This window comes from Nansenia antarctica (genome assembly GCF_963989245.1).
Source record: "Nansenia antarctica genome assembly, chromosome: 4".
Lineage (NCBI taxonomy): Eukaryota > Metazoa > Chordata > Actinopteri > Argentiniformes > Microstomatidae > Nansenia > Nansenia antarctica.
Window position 1 is genome coordinate 34,777,611 of NC_137689.1, and position 12,795 is coordinate 34,790,405.

Below are 12,795 nucleotides of genomic sequence, written 5' to 3' on the forward strand. Positions count from 1 at the left end.
GCCTCGTCCTAGAAAGAAGACAACTTAGGAAACGGTGGAAAAAAGCCTCTGGAGTGGAAAGGGAAGGCATAAACGCACTTCAAGTCGACATCAAATTACGGCTGGCATCCCTCCGTAGAGCAGAGAACCTCCGGAAACGTAGAAGGAAGAAAGAACAAGCTAGAACACGGTTCTATAAGGATCCCTTCAAGTTCCTTAAAAGTATCTTCACAAAGGAAAAAAGTGGAGCTCTTAAAACAACAAAGACAGACCTGGAAAATCACCTGAAAGAAACACACTCTGACCCAAGGCGGCATGAACATCTGACCATTCCCTCTGATATCCCACCAATCGACCCCCCTGAACACCAAATGCTGATCAGCCCTCCAACCTGGAAAGAGGTGGAAAACACAGTGCGTCGAGCAAGAACGGCATCAGCCCCGGGGCCAAATGGAGTCCCATACAAGGTGTATAAGAACGCATCAGATGTCCTGAGGTTTCTCTGGAGGCTCATGAGAACACCATGGCAGAAGAAGATAATACCTAAAGCGTGGCGCAGGGCAGGTGGAGTCCTCATCCCAAAGGAGAAGGATGCAGTCAACATCAGCCAATTCCGTCCAATCTCCCTGCTAAACGTTGAGGGCAAAATCTTCTTTAGTGTCATTGCACAGAGGTTGGCCGAGTATCTGAGAAGAAACAAATACATCGACACATCTGTACAGAAAGCAGGAATATCAGGATTCTCTGGGTGCTCAGAACATTTCAGCATGATCTGGCACCAGATCCAAACGGCAAAGGTGGAGAGACGGGACATTCACGTCGTCTTTCTGGACCTTGCCAATGCCTTTGGCTCTGTGCCCCACGAACTCCTGTGGTCTGCCTTCGACTTCCACATACCGGACACCATCACAGCCCTGGTTAAATCCTACTTCCAAGACATGCAGTTCTGCTTTACCACCTCTGACTTTACCACCTCTTGGCAGTGCCTGGAAGTAGGCATCATGGCGGGATGCACTATTTCACCCCTGGCATTTGTGATGGCAATGGAAGTCATCATCCGAGCCTCAAAATGGGTTGTAGGCGGACAGCGAGTTGACTCTGGTCAGCGTCTCCCTCCACTCAGAGCTTACATGGACGACATTACAACGTTGACCACCACCGTCCCATGCACCAGGAGGCTGCTCAGAAAACTGGAAGAGAACATCAGTTGGGCCCGTATGAAGATCAAACCATCCAAGTCACGAAGCATCTCAATTGTGAAGGGAGTGCTCTCTGACCTGAAATTCTTCATCGGTGATGATCCAATCCCAACAGTGTCTGAGCAACCTGTAAAAAGCCTTGGCAGGTGGTATGATGCAAGCCTGAAGGACAAAGACCAGGTGCTACAACTGCGCAAAGATATCAGCAGTGGCCTGCAGTCCATCGACAAAACACAGCTACCTGGAAAGTTAAAGGCTTGGTGCCTGCAGTTTGGACTCCTACCACGGATGCTGTGGCCCCTCGCAGTGTATGAGGTACCAATCTCAACCGTAGAGAAGTTGGAAAGAGGAGTCACAGGCTACATCAAGAAATGGCTCGGAATTCCACGATGCCTTACCACCATAGGTCTCTACGGAGATAGCATCCTCAAGCTGCCCCTCACCAGTCTCACAGAGGAGTTCAAGTGTGCAAAAACAAGACTCCAGATGACACTGAATGAATCCAGAGATTTAGAGGTGAGCAACAACGCACCAACCTTGGCAACCGGGCGCAAATGGACACCAGCCAAAGCGGTGGAGGAAGCAACAGCAGCCCTCAAACATGCTGACATTGTGGGGTATGTTCAGCAGGGAAGAGGAGGCTTCGGGCTAACAGCTGCTCGCCCTGCTTGGAGTAAGGCCACAGCACCAGAACGGAGGAAGATGGTGGTGGAGGAAGTACGCCATCAGGAGGAGACTGGAAGATGGGCCAAGGCAGTCTCTCTTGCCAAGCAGGGACAGTGGTCGCGATGGGACAGTGTGAAGAGGAGGAAGATTAGCTGGAAGGACATGTGGGCCATGGAAGCGAGGCAGTTGAGCTTTATTATCAGAGCTACATACGACGTCCTTCCAACACCAGTTAACCTTGGCCAGTGGTATGGTGAAGACCCGGGGTGTGCCCTTTGTTCCAAGCCAGCCACCCTCAGGCACATTCTTTCAGGATGCAAAACTAGTCTCGCCCAAGGACGCTACACGTGGCGTCACAACCAAGTCCTGAAGATCTTTGCATCCACCCTGGAGGACAAACGAGCTGCCACCAACTCCCTACCGCCATCAGCATCCAACCACCAACAGGCAATTACCTTTGTCAGTGAGGGGGCAAAGGTTACCAGGAGCAGCTCGACACCATCTGAGCGAGGCCAGCTACGGTTGGCCCGCGACTGGAAGATGCTGACTGATATTGGACGACAGCTTGTGTTTCCTAAAGAGATCGCCATAACCACCCTGAGACCTGACTTGGTTCTCTGGTCCCCTTCTCTAAAAAAGGTGTACATCATTGAACTAACCGTACCCTGGGAGGACGCAGTGGATGAAGCTTACAAGCGGAAACATCTACGCTATGCTGAGCTCGCCGCCGAAGCACAACACCGCGGCTGGAACACTGAAGTCCGCCCAGTGGAGGTGGGGTGCAGAGGGTTTGTGGCAAGATCTACCACCAGATTGTTTACAGACCTGGGAATCAGAGGCCAAAGCCTGCGTTCAGCCATCAAAGCTGCATCAGAAGCAGCCGAAAGAAGCAGCCAGTGGCTTTTTATGAGAAGGAAAGATCCCTGCTGGGCCCCGAAGTAGCCAACCAGAAGGTATGCGGTCAGCTTAGGCCTGACTCAGGGAAAAGGACGCCCCTGCCTTGCATAGTCTCATGAGACGTCAGCCATTCTCATGACGAATTAGGATTGACACTCTCACGTACGTGCCTGCACAAAGGAATTTACATCTTATCCTGTGTTTCATAAATCAAAATCCTGGATTCTTTCCCCCCATTCTGTCTCTCATAGTTGAAGTGTACCTATGATGAAAATTACAGGCCGCTCTCATCTTTTTAAGTGGGAGAACCTGCACAATTGGTGGCTGACCAAATACTTTTTTGCCCCACTGTATATCATATTTATGAAATCTTAATAAACAGTAGCCGAGTCTAAAAGAAAATTGGGCCCCATCAACAGGACTCAGCCCCTTGGTCAGCAGCAGAAAGACCCTTGGTCATCATCTTATATACAGTGCATTGCTCATAGATGGCTATCATGTTATACAGGACATACCAGGGTTTTTCCTGGGTCAGAATGAGGCCTTGGTGGTTGATGTTGATTCACCTAACCACATTTTTTTGGGGACCCCCAATTGTTGTATTTGTATTGTAAATTGTAATTAATAATAAAAAAAAAAAATTCATGTACCTGGTTATGTTACAGTAGAGAAACAAAAAACAGTTACCAAAACTGTAAAGTTGCAAAGTAGGCCTATCATCTCACCCAAATTAAGTGAGTAGGCCTATTTAAGAAGCTGAATGCCATAGTGTCTCTGAGATAAAGGATACAATCCGTTTTCACACTCGTGTTGAATAACAGAAGATTAATGGAGGGGGAAAAACATGTGTGAGGACGGAGGATGATGAGCAAAGTCCCATCATGGATTTTATCTGGAATTTCACTGCCAATCTCTCCTCCATCACCCCGAAAAAGAGAACAGAGAAACGTAAACCAGTAATTTATGTTACCGGATGAAACAACTTGCGATTTGAAAGTACCAGTAGGCTACCAGATACGATGATGTATGCACATATTTTGCTACCAGTGTTGCCAGACGGAATTGACAATTCCCAGCCCAACCAGTCTAAAAGCTGTCGAATCCACCCGTCCAGTGTGACCAAAAGTTTTATTTTTTTTCATCAGCGCTCGTCTGCCGCTTCGATTGCAGATTAAGTTGGCAGAAAGATGCCACAAAACTCTTGTCCGGTAGCTTTATTTAAAGGAATTTCAAAAATAAAAGTCCCGCAAAACAATTGTTATTTCTCGGCGTGAGAAATTTGAGGTTTGGCGTGAGAGCGTGTGAACTGGTTGATATGCGTGTGTCTCACGGCCAAAGCGTGAGACTTGGCAGCTCTGTTTCCTAGCATACCATTCACCTAGCCACTTAGTACCTAGCATACCATTCACCTAGCCACTTAGTACTTAGCATACCATTCACCAAGCCACTTAGTACCTAGCATACCATTCACCTAGCCACTTAGTACCTAGCATACCATTTAGGTAATAGGAATGATATCTTAAGCCTGGTACACACATGAAGATAATCTGGCCGATTTTGGCCCGATTTCCCCCCTTCTGACCAAGGACATCAAACGCCCGATTATCGGATGGCTCTAAAGATTATTCTACAAGGTTATCCTGTGGTGTGAGGTGTGTTAAGAGTAAATTTCTCCCGACAATCTGCTCGGAAAATGGTCGGGGCCAACGATCGTAAATATTATGCTAAACGTGTTCAATATTTGCGATCAAAAGTCCTCTTGTGTGTCGGCGAAACTGGCAACTCGCGAGTCCGATTGTGAAGTGGAATGTAGCCAATCAAGAAGCGTTGAGTGACGCGTCTTCTTCTTTTCGTTCTTCAGAACTTTATTTGCCCTGTCGCACATGGCTGCCTCGTACAGGTTAGTCAGGGTACTACTACCCTGATCATGCAAGATTTCTGGCTTGGGGGACGAGACTCTAGAGTCTAGACTGTCGTAGGACAGATCTTTGTATGTGGTGTGCTGTATTGGGAATATCGGAGCATACCACACACAATACGATCAAAACTGTTCAATCCATGATTTTTTATCTTCGTGTGGGGTCTCAGATAAAAAATCTGTTAAGATTAACTAGGCTTAAGTATGACGTGTTTGTGTCCCAGGTCCTGATCAAGCCCAAGCCCATCTTCCAGACGGCCATGGTGAGTGAGCAGACCAGACAGCTAGTGAGTGAGACCCTCCAGCAGGCGTCCCGCTCCGCAGACGCAGGCCCGGCCTCCACCCAGGAGGGGGCGCTCAAGGACGAGACGTCCATCTACATGGAGAGCAGCTCCCCGTCCACCGAGGCCTCCCACAGCAGCGCTCACGGTACACTACCCCGCTCCACACCACAGATCCAGAGTCTACAGTCTGAGTGCAGAAAACACACAGAGCTCTCATAAAGACTGCTCATCTTGTAATGTTGTGGAACAGCCAAGAATGTGTGTTGCTCTCTCAGGATAGTACTAAGCAGTCCACCTTTGCCATGACAAATGACATTTAAAGAATAAAAAGCCCTAACTAGACATACTGCCTGTTAGATTTCCATCTGTATCATCTGTTTGAACGGCAAACCCTCAGTCAACCCCAACACAACATCTTGAATTGACTGGAATCTAAATTAAATGGACTATAAGTCTTTCTGTACTGTCTTCCTGCTCCTGTGTGTAACTGTATGTGGTCTTCTCTCCTCCAGACTCCCAGCCTGTAGTTCACATCATCTCCTCCAGGGGGCAGGAGTGGGGCGAACACGAGGTGTCCGTGGAGTCCAGCCCCACGATCATCTACCAGGAAGTATCAGGGGGGGAGTCCCAGTCTGCCACCTCCACCATCAAAGCCCTGCTGGAGCTCCAACAGACCTCAGGTGAGTGTCGTGGGCACCATGGAAACAACACTATGCTCTTTCACTATTGTCAACTGTCTGCTTCCCAGCAACCCAAGTTGCATTTTTATAGTGTATGTGCAGAGCCTCTTATTATGATGATATGCCCCAGTTAGGGTTGGGCGGATTTACGGTTAAACCGGAAGCCGCGGTTTCTAAAAATAGCTACGTTTTTTTTACCAAAACCCTCATGAAACCAGACTAAATTGAAAAAAATAAATATTAAACGATCTTTTTTTTTTTTACATTTTATCACAACTCATAAATTGCTATATATAATAAACGCCATAAAAGTGTGTGGTTGAAGATGCTATGAAAGTGATTATTACTTAAGATCACACTGGGCGGTTTTTAGACTTGGCCTAGTCAATAGGCGGCCCGCAGAGGATTTTTTTTCTGGCCCTTTGATTCATATTGATATTATTAGAACATTACACAGCAAGCATATGGCTCCTAGTAAAGTTTTTTTTCTGTCCATTCCCAATTGAACGCCGTTTTTGGGCAAGAATTGGCTCTGTCAATGTCCTCCAGTAAGAGGCTTTATTAATAAATAAAAAAGATTCCCTACGCTACGTGCCTTGCGCGCATGGATACGTTTGTGCGCGCCACAAACAAAACGACTTTTCCTCAGTCAAGCGTTCAACCGCAGCTGAGCGGCATTTAGTGAACTAGCTAGAAGACAGACCTCATATTATTTGAAAATGTCGCTGTCTACTCTGAAAAAGAGGAAGATTGACAATGAAAATCGCCAGTTCAGTAAGGAATGGACAGAGAAATATCTATTTACTGAGATTACTACAAACGATACTAGAAAACAAATATGCTTGCTGTGTAACGAGTCAATCGCTGTCTCAAAGGAGTACAATTTGAGAAGACACTTAAACACTAAACACTCGAACTTCAACACAAATTACCCAGAAGGATCAGATGCACGCAGACAAAAGGTGCAGAGCCTAACCGCGAACTATGAGCAGAGACGAGATATTTTGGCCCGGTCCTGTTCCGAGCAAGAGAGGACGACAACAGCCTCCCTCCGCATAACATGGATTCTAGCCAAAAAGAAAAAGCCGTTCACTGATGCAGAAACTGTCAAAGAATGCATGCTAGCTGTTCTAGACGACGTGGTGACGGATGAAAAAGTTAAGAATAGTGTCATTACTTCTATTCGGAAAATCCCAATGTCAGACACAACTACAATTAGAAGAGTGGAGGCACTCGCAACGGATGTTTTCGAAACGCTTTTGGACAAGCTAAAAAAGGCAGAGGTAATGTCGCTAGCTGTTGATGAGTCTACCGATGGCAGTGATGTAGCAGAGCTATGTCTCTATGTGAGATTCTTTGATGGTGAGTGCTTTCGTGAGGATTTGCTGGGTTTAATTCCACTGGAGGGACAAACAACAGGTCAGATCATTTTTGAGAAGATCGTTTCCTTTTTCAACGAGAATGGACTAGATTTGCAACGAGTCAACATGCTAGCCACAGATGGAGCCCCTTCCGTGACTGGGCGCGTGCAGGGACTCTCCGCTCGTCTTGCTGCCCTCGCGCCACAGATGAAACCACTGCACTGCCTGATACACCAGGCCGTTCTCTGCGCCAAGCTAAGTGGTGAGTTAAAAGGCACCATGGACAATATAATGTCGATGATCAATTTCATCAGAGCCACCTCGAGTCTACAGCACTGTTTGTTTCGCAAACTTTTGTCAGATATGTCAGCCGAGCACAGTGATTTAATTGTACATAATGACATTAGATGGCTAAGTAAGGGTAACGCACTAAAGAGAGTTTGTGAACTCAGGCACGAGATCATTGCCTTTCTCCGGGGCTGTCACCACAAGAAGGCTTCCCCTTTTCTAGCCCAAATGCAAGACGATGAGTTCATGGCAGATGTCTGCTTTTTAAGTGACATTTTCCAGCACTTGAACGGACTGAACCTGCAGTTGCAAGGGAGGGACAATACCGTGTGTGATCTAGTGGACAGACTGAATGGGTTTAAAAGGAAGCTAGAGTTATTCTCCATTGATCTAACCCCCACGAAAATGCTGCACTTCCCAACACTACGCGCTCTGATCAACTCGTCATCAGCACAGATTAGTCCTGCGATGACAGCATTTATCGATAAACTGATTGATAACTTTGCTGCGCGGTTTGATAACTTTAATATTCCCGCAGAGGTGATGAGATTTACTAAAGACCCCTTTTCTGTTGATGCTGGGGGAGAGTTTGCAGCTGAAGCCAAACAGGTGCTTCCGTCACTGGACGAAGGCTCCCTGCAGTTAGAACTAATAGACATCCAAGCATCGTCTGATTTGAAGATCATTGGCATGTGAGCAGTTTTGGGTTAAACTTAACCAGGTACAGTTCCCAAACACCAGAAGGTTGGCCTTTTTTCTACTTACTATGTTTGGTACAACGTATACTTGCGAGTCAAGCTTCTCGCATATGAATGCAATAAAAACCAACACACATGCCTCCCTCACAAGTGCGCACCTCCACCAGTGTCTGCGTATTGCCCTCACTCCATATGAGCCTAACTTTGCAGTGCTTGCCAAGTCAAAGAAATGCCATTTCAGTCACTGATTAGAGCACTGGTTGATGATTTTTCTTCCTTATGAGGGTTTGTTAAAGCAGACGTGAAATGCACTGATGATAGTAGGCTAGAGTAGAGCACCGATATCCAAGTGGGCCTAATGTAGGCTAATCTGTATTTTTTTTTTTTTAAAGGGAGACATTTTATAAAAGTAAAAAATGACTGGCACAACTTACTGATAATGCCATGACATGAGCACTTGATGTTTTTGTCTTTTATTTTGATTCGTTTTTTTAATGTTTTGAATTGAGTTGTAGCAGATGTCAAATGCACTGATTAGTAGAGAACAGGAAAAAAGTAATGCAATCTGGTTTGTTTTGTTTTATTGAGAATGAATACTGTGTAGCCTACTTCTGAGTGATATACAGTAGTATGAATAAACACTTTTGATGCACAGTATTCAGGGTATTGTTGTTTTCCATGTTCACATGTAGGCTAAGCGCTACAAAACGACACTTAATTAAAGTTTGGCCCCCATACACATAACATTTTAATAAGTTGGCCCTCATACAAAAGTAATTGACTAGCCCTGCTTTAGACTGTGCTTGGGCTTGAAATCAATCCCATCTGGCAACACTGGTAGGGAAGCGAGATGCTCCCTTGTTATCATCATCATAATCATATTATCGAATTTCGCTAGCTAGCCTAGCTACGAGGTCACCGAGAATGCCGAAGCCCCTAATGAAGCAGCGTTCTAAAGTGTGGCTGCATTTCACCCGACTCGACGAAAACAACGCGAAGTGCTCAAAATGCTTAAAATCATTCGCGTGTAAAGCAGGGAACACATCTAACTTGATGAAACACCTGGCAACGCACGGGATAAAGTCATAGTAGACCGTGGAACTTTCCGAACTGTGTCGGCAGCGTAGATGGAAAACACGTGAACATCAAGGCACCGCCGCACGCCGGCAGCGACTACTTCAACTACAAGGGTACCCACTCCATTGTCCTGATGGCTCCCTGCGACGCCAGATATCGGTTTACCATGGTGGATGTCGGGGGATACGGACGGGAAAGTGACGGAGGCATCTTCAGGGAGAGCAGATTCGGTTCTATGCTACTAGTCATAGACTAGTCATAGTCAAGAGAGGTGTCGTATTTTGCCAGAGAAGGCAAATATGCTGATCTTTTTGCAAAATAATTGCTGAGGTGGGAGTTTTATTTTTATTTATTTTTATTTTAGTGTATATTTAACTGTAATATTATATATATGTATATTGTGCCTCAGTCAGCAGGAGTTTTATTTTCATTTATTTTAATTTGAGTGTATATTTAACAAATATATATTGTGCCTCAGCAATAAAAAAGTGAAAAGCTGTTTAATGTTGTCGACCGTGTTATTATTATATATATGTCATTTAAAAAAATCTAAAGTACCGAATTAAGTACCGTTTTGGTACCGGTACCGTTTTTAAAGTATCGGTTAGGTACCGGTACCGGATAAAACCCAAACGATACCCAACCCTACTGAAAAGGTTTTTCTGGCAAAAAAAACGTAGAATAGCCGTATGGACTAAATAGACTAGTCTTGGTGCAACTTTCACTGTGATGGGGTACATTGCAGACTGCTACACACCGCTACGGTCTGGAGGATACAATTCAAATTGTTTTTGGTAGCGCGTATGCCTGAAGAAGGTGCATTGGATGAAGGATCATATGGAAGGAGATTAATTAAGTGACCATCGGAGATAAATCACGAAACCTGTCAACATTACTACTTCAGGACCCGCAGACAAAGCCCATCACAGAAGCCATGTGCATTAAACTGTGTATTAATGGATGGTATACGGTTTGCATATTCACTGCTGTTTGGCTGATTAATTACCGTTGAGTTGGTTTTGGAGTGCTGCCATTATCCTGGTTGGGCAGACTCTCGGTGCTGTGATGTCGCCATGCTGTCAAATATGGAATCTCCGTTTTGTCTTTTTGAAGTTGCTGCTGATGTGAATGTGATGTTTGCTGGTTGAATTTCCTTTCGGTCTATGGATGTGTCTTAAATGCACAAATAATGTATTGAAAATAAATCACATTCCAGCAACCACTTGAAGTAGTCTAATTGTGTTGCGACTGTGCTTCCGGTGTTTTCGACATAGGTAGTATTATTATCATTGTAGTAGTATAATTGGGCTGAAAACATTTTAATTGGTGGCTCAACAATGTCATTTTGAATCTCGGTTAACCGAAAATGGTTTCTCGGTTTCAAAAATTGGAAACCGTCCATCCCTAGCCCCAGTCGAAGAGGAACTTAAGGGATTTTCCGTTTGGAACCCGTGGTAATGTTTACATGTTTACGTGTACACATTTACACAATGTGACGGAGAAAACATCTGCTGACTGTTAAAGCCACAATCCATAGTTTATTTTGCAGTAAATTCATTTAGTGTATTTATAATATATATACAGTGCCCTCCACAATTATTGGCCCCTGTGGTAAAGATGAGTAAAAAGGGTTATAAGAAATTCACCTTTTGGTGAATTAGCTTAATGTCACACTGCAAAAGGGTCTTCTTCTGTAACATCTAATAATGTTGGAGAATACAGAGCAATTTCCAATGGGGTTTAGGTCAGGGGACTGAGATGGCCATGGCAGAAGCTTGATTTTGTTTCAGTGAATCATTATGTCTTGATTTGGATGCATGTTCATTGTCCTGCTGGAAGATCCAATGACAATCCAGTTTTAGTTTCCTGGCAGAGGCAGCCAGATTCAGATTTAAAATGTCCTGGTATTTCATGTTCATTTCATGAGTTCAAGATGCCATGTACCAGAGGTGGGAGTAAGTCACACATGTGCAAGTCACAAGTTAAGTCATATGAAATTCTGATGATCTACCCCAGTTTCTACATTTAAACATTACTGACATAACTAAACATTACATAAAACGAATATATAGTATATACTAGTATAATATATACTAAGTATAATGGTTTTAGTATGCCAGAAAATACTGACATTACTAAACACTAGGCTACATCAAACCATGAAAACGTATTCAAATTATTCAAGTATAATGAATTTTGTCATGCATGAACTGACTTTTATGGGACATGCTATTCGTCATATTTTGTCCTGTCCACACTAGCTAGCAGCAAGCTGGTAGCGATCCTGCTGTATAGAAACGTAAAGTGAATAGCCACTTACAATGCTCTGCATTTGCAAAAAATGATCACCCCCCCCATGTCTGAACACACATTCAACAGGTGCATTTGATGCAGGGACTGCCATAACGCTTACTGCCACCTTGAACAAAGAGGGGAGGGTGTGCCTGTTCATGGCTCAAACATAACATAACAACGTAACATTAGCTTTCTATCTAATCCAGCCAATAAGTTAGCTAAAAAGACCCATTCTCGTAGCTACCTTTCTTTGTGGGTTTTGTAGTGGCGGATGAAGTTGGATGTTGTGGTGGTCGTGTCACTGATTTAAGTCCTTTCTAGTCAACTGTCTCAAGTCTCAATTCATGAATACCAAGTCAAAGTCAAGTCTTTTATCAATGTTAGTCAAGCAAGTCTCAAGTCCTCAAATTTGCAACTCAAGTCATGCCATGTGCCCTAACAAGGTTCCCAGGGCCTTTGGAGGAAAAACAGTCTCACAACATCATGGAACCTCCACCATACTTAACAGTGGAAATAGGTTCTTTTCATTATAGCCATCCTTATTTTTACGCTAAACCCACCTTGAGTGTTGCCAAAAAGCTACATTTTTGTTTCATCTAACCATAGAACACTTTGACACCTGTCAAAGTTCTTTAGCATACTGCAGGAGCTTACATTTGTGGTGAAATTACAGGAAAGTCTTTTTTCTGGCTTGCCTTCCAAATAATTGGTTGGCGTGGAGGTGGTGTCTAATGGTAGTTTTGGAGACTTGGTGAGCCCAAGATGCTACTCTCCTCTGTCATTCTCCAACATTGATCCGTGGGGATTTTTCCTGCCTCTCTTACCATCCTTCTCACTGTGCATGGGGGCAAAATAAACATGGATCCTCTTCCAGGCAAGTTTGTAACAGTTCCAGTTGCTTTGAGCTTTGAAATATTGCCCTAATGGTAGATATGAATGAATGAATGGTCTTTATTGTCATTGCTACAGTACAGGTACCAAACAACGAAATTTAGGAGGGGTGGCTCCCCTGGTGTTAGGAAAGAAAAAAAACTTTAAAAAACACAAGAAGGGAAGGAGCTGGTTTACATAAATAAAGGCTATGTACACTATCCACTATACCAGGGGTCGGCAATAGGCGGCCCGCGGGCCATTGCTGGCCCATCACCAATAATATTTGGCCCAGCAGAATATTTTGAGAATCCACTTTTTTTTTTTTTTTTTTTTTTTTTTTTTACAATATCGGACCGACAGTCCCACATATAGCGCCTATAATGTCCGAATAGAGAATCTACCTCCACCTGAATAATGCTTATTGTACTTTTATCCATGTTGAGAGTGAATGACACAGGGACAGACAATCAGGCAGCGGGGTGCACCGAAGCGCACTGACGCTGAACCCCTCATAGTGAATCATAAGTAGGTGGACAACGTGTAGTGCTGAAATAGCCGTGTGTGGTTTGAAAAAAATAAC

The 12,795-nt window shown here is 44.4% G+C and overlaps 1 protein-coding gene across 1 annotated transcript in view; it reads left to right on the forward strand.

Moving 5' to 3' along the window:
* The window catches only part of emsy (EMSY transcriptional repressor, BRCA2 interacting), a gene marked incomplete at its 5' end in the record, with an annotated part of 95,300 nt that overhangs the window by 56,303 nt on the left and 26,202 nt on the right, over positions 1-12,795 (forward strand). The window contains 2 exons of the mRNA XM_080528247.1: positions 4,884-5,088; positions 5,456-5,623. Coding sequence (XP_080384373.1) covers positions 4,884-5,088; positions 5,456-5,623 — 373 coding nt within the window. The remainder of the gene's footprint in view (positions 1-4,883; positions 5,089-5,455; positions 5,624-12,795) is intronic.